We start from the raw sequence: 10895 nt of genomic DNA on the forward strand, positions 1-10895 counted from the left end.
TTTGGTTTTGTGACAGTAAATGATTACAATTTTATTTGTTATTTTATAAGTTTAACGCTAACTTATAGTATGTAATATTAGAAAATATCTGATTTTTCTATTGATAAATAAACATAAGTGGATTTTATGGAGTGTTGCATCCTAGATTAAGAATTTATATAAATGGGACAAAATAGCAAAAGTTTATCAAAGTGAAAGTAAGATGTGACAATAGCGAATTGCTTGTTTGTATAAATAATATCGAACCCTAATATACAGCTTTGTTTTAATGAAGTTGCGTGTAAAACAAGCTTATTGTTGAATTTAATGGGAATTAAAGCCAAATTCGTATGCATAGCAAACTGGAGTTGGGCGATATTGGCCAACACGATTTTGTCTATAAGGCATTCCACCGTCTTTTGGTTTACATATTTATACGGTTCAAATTCATGGATCGATGTAATCTACACTTTATAGATGCCAAGTGTAGTGTATGCTCTCAATTTGTAATTGTTATAACAAAATGAATTAATCATATAGGTCCAAAAACGTGGTTCATAAAAGCTTAGAAGGAATGCATTCACAAAAACATGTTACCCATATTTCGTTGAACAAAATCATGCAAAACCTTATTCTTAAGTTTTTGTGTAAACATGTTTGGATGAGGTTTTATAACAGTATACTTTGATTAAGGGGTTTTTTTGTTCGTATTGATACAATTTTGGAAATGTATAGTGCTTATAAAAGCTGTATGATGGAAATGAATTTATAAACTAGATTGAAATCTAATGTGTAATTGTAACTATAAGATTAAAGTAAATAAACTAAATTTAGTAAGAAAGTAAAGAATATAAAAGAGAGTTTGTTAAAAAGATATCAAGATATATAATTGGTTTCTCTTTACCTTTAATCATATAATTATTTTGTACGAATCAACTGCTTTATTATAAATTGTAAAATACTATCATGCAATCAACCGATATATGAAGTCAACTGTTATATAATATTATATAGAGAATTAAAGATTTGTGTATGGATAAAGACAATTGGGTAGGGTCATAATATTAAAATGATCCTGACAAAGATAAAATTGGATGATGGTCTGGTAGGACCGGAGATATGTGTATGATTGAAACTAATATAATACATGATTAGTTAAAATATATATAGTATTTGTCCCAACTTGTATTATTAAGTTAAGGTGATTAAGTGTTGTATATAAGATTTATAAACATTAAGATCTACTAGCTTCTTTTTATTCTAACAACATAATACCCTTTATGTGGAATTTGATAGAGAACTTAAAATCTAATTAAGTATATGATCTTTCCACGAGCATGTGAAGAATAAAGTTAAAGAAACGACGATTGTCTCACGTAAGAGATATGGAACAAAGAGGAGTATAGATAAGCGGGCTTGAGTGAAGGCTAGAGCAAAGGCTGATCCGTAATTAATTCCGAAAACCAAGTTGTACCCGTGGGTTGGGTACACCGGGTCTGGTCCGGAACCGGGTATTCTGTGCACCTCTCCCCCCCCCCCCCTCTTCTATATGCTTGCATTGGCATATCACCTGCTACATGTATGTAAAGATGTGTAACCACCCTTTATACACCTATATACAACTCTTTACACTCTGTCAGTATACAGTGCAACCTAGGGCTGTCCAAACTGCTCGTCGCTCGCCGCTCGTTCGCTCGAAAATTGCTCTAAAAATGCTCGTTCGATTTATGCTCGGTTTGGAAGTGAGCCGCTCGGCTCAGTTCAATTTAAAAACAATCCAAACACGAGCAAAGCCTTGCTCGGTTTGGTTCGGTTCATTTTACTCGAATTATTTTTTATTTGTTAGTTTTATATATAAACTTTATGTATATATATATAAGTATACTATTTTTTTAAAGTTTTTAAAATTTCCCCATTTTGTGTTGAATTCAAAGTTCAACTTTAAATCATAGCCGCTCGTTTTATATATGTTTTGTTGTTAACTTTGAGTTTTATACATTTTAAAGGTGAAAGTTTAGATAATTTAGAGTTAAAAGTCTTGAGTTAATGATATTTTGAAGTTTTAGAAATTTAAATCTGGAAACTTTGTACGAAATCAAGCAAAACCAAACCGAACCAAGCCGCTCGGTTTCAAAACCAAACCAAGTTCAAGCATAAAGATATCGCTCGTTTCTTTAAAGTCAATCCGATCGGTTCGACGCTTTCAAACCAAACCAAGTATAAACATGTCTGCGTTCGGTTCGGTTCATGAACAGCCCTAGTGCAACCACCCTCTATATTCTATAACTTTGTATACAATCTTCCACGTGTTCGCATACATGGGGGTGTGATATGTATATTGTGTCATCCATTCTACACTATGGGTGTTTTAACATTAAAATATTAATATATTATTGAAACATGAGTGATTAAAACCTAAATCTAGAACAAATTTAAACTACTAAGTAGCATGTGGTCATAATTAAATGTCAACTAAGTTATTCTTTGTATGTGTTGGAAACAAATGTATGGTGATAAACAAATAAGCAAAACAAAACAAGCACTCACCATTAAGACCACCCATAGTGGCAGCTTTGTCACCCACGCTATGAAGGAAAACGCTGGGGCACCCCCCCCCCCCCCCCCCCCCCGTTATGTAATTTTATTTTTCCCCGGCGTTTTCTACAAAACGCAAGAATGGCACGCATATTAACAAATCTGACCGTTTTCTACATAGTTGGCTGTCTCCGCTGAAGGTACCGGATGATTTGGTGAGTGGATTGGAGGTATAGATCGGAGAAGGAGTTACAGTTCGGCTATTTTTATGATCGGTGGTGGTGGTGGGTGAGTTATGGTGGTGGTGGTGGGTGAGTTATGGTGGTGGTGGTGGTGGTGGTTGGGTGGGTGAGTTACAGAGAAGAAGGAAGAAGAAGAAGATAGAGATGGGTACATAACCATACTTAAATCAATATTATATTTATATCAAATATCCATTCTATCTACCATTTTACCAATATGATACTTATATCAAATATCCATTGTAAATATTATAAAAATATTGATTGTGAAGTAATAAAAATAAAAAAAATAAAAGTGACTGAACGCCACGTGACGCATAACGCCTGGGGGTGGAGCGTTATGACTACAGCCTGTTTTTGTAAAAAATCATAACTCTGACAGGGCGCCACGTGGCGCATAATGCCTGGTAGTGGAGCTTTACGACTACACATGGTCTAACAAAAGTAGCACAAAGACTGACAGAAGAGCAAAAGAAAACCCCCAATTCAATCTAATGTAGCACACAAATTATGAAGGTCTACCTCATCAACTTAACTTTCTATGTACATATATATATATGATGATGATAGACATCTAAGACCATCAGTCTCCAATATTTCGGTCTATAATAATATAATATACACGTTACAATATGCAACTCTCTACACATGATCCTATGTTCCATCTCAGAAATCAATAACTTATCTAGGCCTCCAACTGATTAGCATGCAAACGTAATAAACAGCTTACTTGTTGATTTAAAATGCCAAGAAACAGAGAAACTTCATCAACTTGCGCTTCTTGGCTCGATTAGCATTATCCTTCTTCTTTTCCTCTTTTGAGGAACCTTCTGAACTGTTTGATGATGATGACGGTGGGGATGCTGCTGACGTGTTAACCTCATTTGAAGTGCTCTTGACTTCAGAAGTGGGATTTGTTTTGGAGGTTTGTCCTGTACAAGGTTTGGACTCCTTGACAATGTCAAGAGATCCTGAAGTGGTGGGTTTCATGACCACTTGTGTTAGCTTTGCAGGTGCAGAAAAATTCAACTTGATTTTTGAATCTGGAATCTCTTGATCAACAGTGTCATCACCTAGTTCACGCATCAGGTCATCTGCATCAAACAACTCTTCTGATGTCATACTCCTTGTTATACCACTTGAATCACCAGAACTGGTGGTACGTGATAAGGGGATATCCAGATCATCCATCGCCAGGTAATCACCCTGTAAAACATAATCATCACGAAGCTGATTTGAAGATTGACTAGCCACATCAGACAGTCTGGCCACGCCATCAACATTAGTAGTACGTGATAAGGGGATATCCAGATCATCCATTGCCAAGTAATCACCCTGTGAAACACAATCATCAAGAAACTGATTTAAAGATTTATTAGCCGCGTCAGACGGCCCTGCCACATCATCAACATTCTTCACAAGTTCACTTTTAGCGCCACTACTACTGTCATCTACCAAAAACACCCTGCATAATGCTCCATGATCCTGCATGTTATCCAACCAAACTTTCAATTGAATAGCAGGCCGGATTGAAGATATTAATAACAAAGCAAATGTAATCAGAGTAATATCTTTTAAGGATAATATGCGTACCAGTTTGCTAGTGTAAATCTCAGTAGTCGTGTACTCTTGCATCATCCAATTAGTCTTTTGCCCATTATCAGTTGGACCTTCATAGAATTGAAGAGTTTTTCTCAAACAAACAGTCAAAGAAGTTGAGTATATCTCACAAGCCTCCCCTGTTGACCTCCAGAACCCGTGAGTAGCATCCGTTTTCGACCCAGACAAGAAGTACCACATGTCAGCAGCAAGACAATTACCAATCTTAAGAAATAAACACTTTGCCATACATATAGTACATGTATTAGAAGATATAACATAATACAAACCAGGGAGATTTGAGGGTGGGTATTGGTAGGGATCTAAATCAGAAAGTACATTTTGAGGCGGGGTCTTTCCATTTTGTAACTGCATCAATAACTTACAGATGGTTTCATCTGTTGAGTACTGATCGAGTTCAACCGCAGAAGGATCAGATGCTGGAGGACACATGGCTAATTGGACTTGTCTGGGAGAAGGTTAAATAAAGTGAATATTTCTGCATAGAAATTGAGGTGTTAGATTCATTGACAAGATCTCTATCATATTAATTGCATCATTTAATATATTTACATTACCATTAAAGTTGAACAACTAAATCCAAAATTATAGCCCAACAAACCAACAAAGAAATATAAAACATAAAACACATATACAAAACTAGGGGAAAGTTCATATACAAATGAAATTAACGTGCTAAACGTTGTTACATAATTACTCTACTTGTATATATAATGACTCTACTTGATTCCCACGTTTAGCACGTTAGTTTCATTTGTATTTGATCCAAACCCTAGAAAACTAGATATAATTATGAAAAAATATTCAACTGCTATGATTTGTATTTAAACTCAAAGATATTAATTACAGTTTAACACAAATGTTTAACTATACTATCAACTTAATGATAAAATATAAAATTCATCATCAATTTGCCAAATTATCACTAATTCAAGAACAATAAGAACATACATCATATGTCCTTTCACCAAATTTTCAAAAAAAAATATGTCTTTTCACCACATTCAAGTTTAAAAAAAGAAAGACAACAAAATCTTAATAATTTAAAGCCATTAGATTATGTACTTTAAAGGTAGTACCGGTATCCATCCAATTTTCCATATATATCAATCAACCGTATCAAATTACCTACAAATAAAACCCTAAAATGGCAATTTAATCATACAACCAGTCAATAACATCAAATCCACGTATGAACACTCACAAATCACCATTAATTTCTATAACACTACTCAATTAACTGACGATCGGATACGTAATTACACACGAACACACAGAAAACCTAGGTTGACCGAGTCAAAACCTAGGTTTTTAGCGAGTGTGAGTGTAGGTACACGGTGGCCGTGATCGATGAAGGTTACCTTAAGAGAAGACGACTCTGCCGTCAACTCCTTTGACTCCGCCGTGTGCCGGTTGACTCCGGCTATGTGTGTGTGTGTGTGTGTGTGTGAGTTTGTTACTTAACGAAGTGAATAAGCAAGTGGCGGTGAGGTTGGCTTATATGGATGACGTGTCAAGGAATCTTGACTAGGGTTTAGTATCCTCCTTAAACACGGCTCTTCTCCTCTCCTTATCCCATCCAGTGAACAAAAGCGAAAGAGGAAATTAATTAGACCTATCGCGTAAGTGATCCAAATAACCGTTAAATAAAAAAATTATTCAAATTTATTAAAGTGCTCTCTTGTATCGAAATACAAGTAATAAAAAAATAAGTTCGGGTTAAGACAGGTTATTTTTATAATGATTTGGATAAAAATTGACTTGTTCTGAAATTAGTTTGTTTGGAATGAGCAAATTTAGGAATAAACACTCATAATGAGTTTGCTTACTATAATTATTTTTTATCTTGACCAGTGATGACGGGTATTGGTGTTAAGGTGGTGGCGCTATATTTATTTTTATGGTGATGATCGCAACGGTGGCGTCCGAAAAAGCCTTCAATTTTGACGGGGCGGCATTGACAATGGTGGTTGAGGCGATGGCCGATAGGCTTTTGCTTGACAACTAACACATTCGTTACTTCTAAATCTATATAATTATTCGCTATGGGACTTGGGAGGGGCACATTTTCTAATTCTTGCAAACCTTAATACCACTATGTCACACGGGAAATGGCCAATAGGTGACAGAAACAAACAATTGTTATGGGTTTTACCAATTTAAACCCATTTTAAGCTAGCAATTTTTGTGAGTGATCCAAGTTAAATTGGCATCTAATTTGAGTTAACCAAAATTTGCCTCTTGTATAATTGAAGTAGATAGATCTAAATGAATCCAAATGTAACTTTCTTATTACCCAAATTCACCCATTTACGAGTCATGTGCCTAGTGAAGGGGTTAAATGGTCAACCTTTTGAATATATGTTCTAACGAGAAATCCTCATGAGACCCAATTTTAGGTGGAATCACCTTATATTCGTTGTTGCATAATGGTGATCTAAGCTGACAATAACTCATACATGTTGTGTAAAAGGTTAAACTTTGGGAGTCGCTACTTAATTTAATAACAAGAAAGGATTTATCCATGTAGTTATTTTGTCACAAATGATCAAAATTGACATATGATGTGTGAGTGTGTGATAATTGAAACCTGACTTTAAACCTCAAATAAATAACTAGAGTTGATTACATCATCTTAAAAGAATATTTGCATGATAATCCAATTTGTGAAATTGCTTAGCTGTTAAGTTTGAAAAAAATGATAAATCATTAAGTCAAATTGACTCATGTTTTAGTTGATTAAACACCTTGCACAACATTGATTTTAAAGTGTTTCAAATACTTTAATAGTATAACGGGTGTCTAGAAACCAAAATGGTGTTGAATGTTATAAAGCTGCGATGATTTTATAGACAATTAGTCTTAACTAAATGCTAGTGTTTTATTGATTTGATGTTTTAAGTTTTTAACTTGGGGTGTCAAATGTGTCGGGTTAGCGAGTAAGCATGTTGAGATTCTTCAACCCTAACCCAACCCATATTTTTATTCGTGTCGGGTCGTGTTGACCCATTTAAATTTGTGTCGTGTTCGGGTTGTGTTTTGAGTCAACCCATATTACTTTCATATACGAATATGAGTAATATCTATTGACTTAGTAATAAATTAAACAATTAATTACTCTTATTCATATAAAACTTGTTAATAATTTGTGATAAATGTAATTTTTTTTATATATGTACCTCTTATTCTCAATTAATAAACTTATGTTCACATATTTAGTTCAAGATAATAACAAATGAATGAAATAACCAGATAATAAACATTTAAAACTAATAAAATGAAATTATTAGAAGTAAAAAACAGATAAAAGTAGTGTAAAAATAAATTAGTGTTACTTTTAAAAGTTAATTGATATATGAAAATTTTACAAACTAAGTATTTAAGTTTAAAATTTAAAACATCTTATATTGTATCTAAAATAAAAAAATATAAACTTCTATAAAATTGTTAAATGGGCTAACAAGTCAACCCACTTTTGAATGGGTCGGGTCGGGTTGACCTGTTTTTTAAATGTATTGGGTTCGGGTTGACATGTTTAAGAAAACGGGCCGTGTTAACCAACCCAAAATTATATTTTTTTCGTGTCGGGTTTGGGTCGTGTCAGGAATTGACACCCCTAGTTTTAAATGAGTTGAGTTGAACTTAGCTCGGGCTCGAACTTAAACGAGTCAACTTGGCCCGGCTCATTTGTTTTATTGAGCAGAAAAATCGAGCTCAAACCCGAAGTTTGAAAATCTCCAGGCAACTCGTGGCTAGTTATGCCCGTTTTTTCTTTGTTTTTTTTTTCACTAATGTAAATGTATAAAAGATAAAAGAAAAAAAAGTCACACATAATGCATTGTTCATATCTTTACTTTTATTTGGTAGCATAAACGTCCTGCAATATAAGTAGGGTGATAAACAAACCAAAAGTTCGAAGAATTATTCGTTAATTGTTTAACAAGAATTTCGTTTATATTCATTTGATTAATCCCCTCTAGATGATTCTCAATCAAGTTGTTTATTATCTAGGCTTCTGTGTTTAGTCTTGGGTCATGACTATTATTAAAATATTGCATCTTACTTTTATTTTTATACCTTATCTTCATTTCCTAATGTAGAATAATAGGTGATGGTTCGAATACAGAATGAAGTTAAAACTAAAATTAATAATAATAACAATAATAATAATAAAATTCACTCGTCTATTGCCCATGTTAATTAGTTTTTTAGAAAGATTAAGTCAAACTACTTATATGTAAATGACCACTACACCTTCATATCTTAGAATGAATTGAGTTTTCATATTATGTTAGTGTCTTCCCCATTTATTAGGGTGTATTTGGGTGGTTGTGAGTGAAACAAAAGAAAAAATGTTAATGTTTTTGGTTAAATTTGGAGAAATGTGGTTTAACATAAATAATTATTTAATAGTTTTTGAAAGTGATTGTGAGTGAAAAAGAGATAAAATATAATTAGATAAAAGTATAAAAAATATTATTTAATTAAAAATGAAAAAGAAAACAACACTGCATTCTTGAGTTTTTATTTAAGAGTTTGGAAAAGAGGAAATAATTTTTTTTTTCATTCTTGAGTTTTTTTTATATAAAAAAAAAGAGAATGAAAAGAAAAGTTAATGTTTTTTTCCTCCAAAATTTTCCAGCCATATATGATCTGATTGTGAAGGAAAAATTTATAGACCATCATCATATTATTAATTTACCATATCTTAATTCTCTTTTCTAGTCAAATTTGACATGTTGCTATAATGATACAATTGTAAAGTTTTAATTTTTTCTAATCTTTTTCTTCCGATCTTTTTTTTTTAGAACGACCAACTAAGTAACGCCAGGTATTCCGTACGCGGCCCTCATTGGTTAAAGGTAGCCCGAGCCGGCCTCGAGTCCGGACATACGGAGCCCCTAGTGATCCACCTATTAAGGGATTCCCCGGATAAAACCCGACCCCACACCCTCTAAACGACACGACAGCGAGGAGCTAGTAAAACCGGGTGAGATCAGGACTCGAACGCGTCATCCCTCGTATCTCTCATATAAATTGGTGATAGTGAAGTTTAAACCCCCTACCAGTGCTCTACCATCGAGTCACATCCAATTTTATAAAAAAAAAGGGTTTATAACTTAAGTTAAATGTGTGAATTATATTCGAAAACTGAGAACCACCTATCTAATTATTATTTTAATTAAATAAAAATAACTAATATGTAGAGGTAAGTAGTGAAGAATATATATAAAAGGGGGGGGGGTCCAAAAGTTGGACTTGATTTGAGCCAGAATATATATTTGGCACCTGTTTCGATAACAACCCCCAAATCCTCTTCAACGCAACTTTCATCCAATCCAATCCAATCCAATCCAACAGGTTATCACTTCTCTCCTGCCTTTTATACATATTATAATTAATCAACTTGTATATACATATACATATATCGACTGTATGTATACTCGTTTGGTTTCAATCAGATCTCGATTTCGGTTGCTTCTACAACCCGATTCTTTCGATTTTCACTAATGGGTAGCTAATTTATGTTTGATCTAGGTTTATATTATTTGGAATTGGATTTTATTTCACTTAGTTAGGGTTTATAGCTTGTTAGTTGTTGTCTTATGACTTGATTACGATTTGGTGCCCTAATTTTGACTTGACAGCTGTTGTTTTTGTTAATGGTAGATTCTGCTTTACATCTGATTCTGTGTTGATGATTGTTTTAATTTAAGATGTGTTTGTTAAGGTCATAAGGTGACTGTGTATAATTAATACAGAGCGGAAGCGATAAGTTTAAGTAGTTTTGAAGATGAAGAGTGTTTATTGACTTTCTGAGTATTGAATTGATTACGATAGAACTATTTATATTAATAGGGGGTTTTTAAATTTTATTGGTTTGCCAAATTTTCGAAAGAGTGAACTGCAGTTTTCGTCCTTGTGGATTGTGGTTTGTTCAGATCTGCCATTTCAGTCCAAAAGTGTAAAATTTGCTATTTCGTTGCAACTTTTGTCCTCGCGAACACATTTTTAGACTGAAATAGCAGATTTTAACGAACCACAGGGAGGAAAATTGCAAAGAAAACGAAACTCTAGGAATGGAACTAGCAAGTTTTAAACTTTTGGACTGAAATAACAAATTGAACAAACCATAGGATGAAAACCGCAGTTCTCTCTTTTCGAAATCGCAATACGAAATTGGAAACATGATATTAAGACATTAAATAAAGGCTTAATTAAGTAGGACAGGTAGAAAGCGTGTCAAACTAAATATGGAAAAGTTATATTATTACGAAACACGAGGAAACAATCCTATTGTAATTAGAGACTTAAATGATGGATTTTGAGCCTTACCGCCGTGTGCTGTTTGCCACAAGATCCGGCTCATCAGGACCTTTCCGGTAAATGCTTATGGGCCTTGTAATTCCACTCGTAGCTCAAGATATGCTCTATATAAGTCTGGGCCCTTTCTGCTCTGTTTTGCCCTATCAAGCTGATTTTGCTAACTATCGGATCAGTTCCTCATCAATGTATATT

At 33.8% G+C, this 10895-nt stretch overlaps 1 protein-coding gene across 1 annotated transcript; it reads right to left on the bottom strand.

Annotated features, from left to right (window-relative positions):
- Nucleotides 1-3238: 3238 nt before the first annotated feature.
- On the bottom strand, nt 3239-5846 carry LOC143593361 (uncharacterized). The gene is made up of 4 exons (XM_077073019.1): nt 5738-5846; nt 4646-4854; nt 4350-4561; nt 3239-4241 (listed from the first exon to the last, which is right to left on the bottom strand). The coding sequence occupies exons 2-4, from the start codon at nt 4806-4808 to the stop codon at nt 3495-3497; spliced, it is 1122 nt and encodes a 373-aa protein (XP_076929134.1). The 5' UTR covers nt 4809-4854; nt 5738-5846; the 3' UTR covers nt 3239-3494.
- Between the last annotated feature and the right edge of the window lie 5049 nt (nt 5847-10895).

The sequence above is a fragment of the Bidens hawaiensis genome, unplaced genomic scaffold (genome assembly GCF_021521415.1).
Source record: "Bidens hawaiensis isolate Kalapana, Puna unplaced genomic scaffold, B.hawaiensis_p1.1 tig00041958_1, whole genome shotgun sequence".
NCBI lineage: Eukaryota > Viridiplantae > Streptophyta > Magnoliopsida > Asterales > Asteraceae > Bidens > Bidens hawaiensis.

Excerpts from the sequence above, each read along its gene's own strand:
- LOC143593361 (XM_077073019.1), bottom strand. The coding sequence starts at position 4,808 with ATGTGTCCTCCAGCATCTGATCCTTCTGCGGTTGAACTCGATCAGTAC. Across the intron at positions 4,562-4,645 it reads CCCACCCTCAAATCTCCCTG|CTGACATGTGGTACTTCTTG; the intron begins GTTTGTATTATG and ends ATTGTCTTGCTG. Across the intron at positions 4,242-4,349 it reads AGATTTACACTAGCAAACTG|GATCATGGAGCATTATGCAG; the intron begins GTACGCATATTA and ends GATAACATGCAG.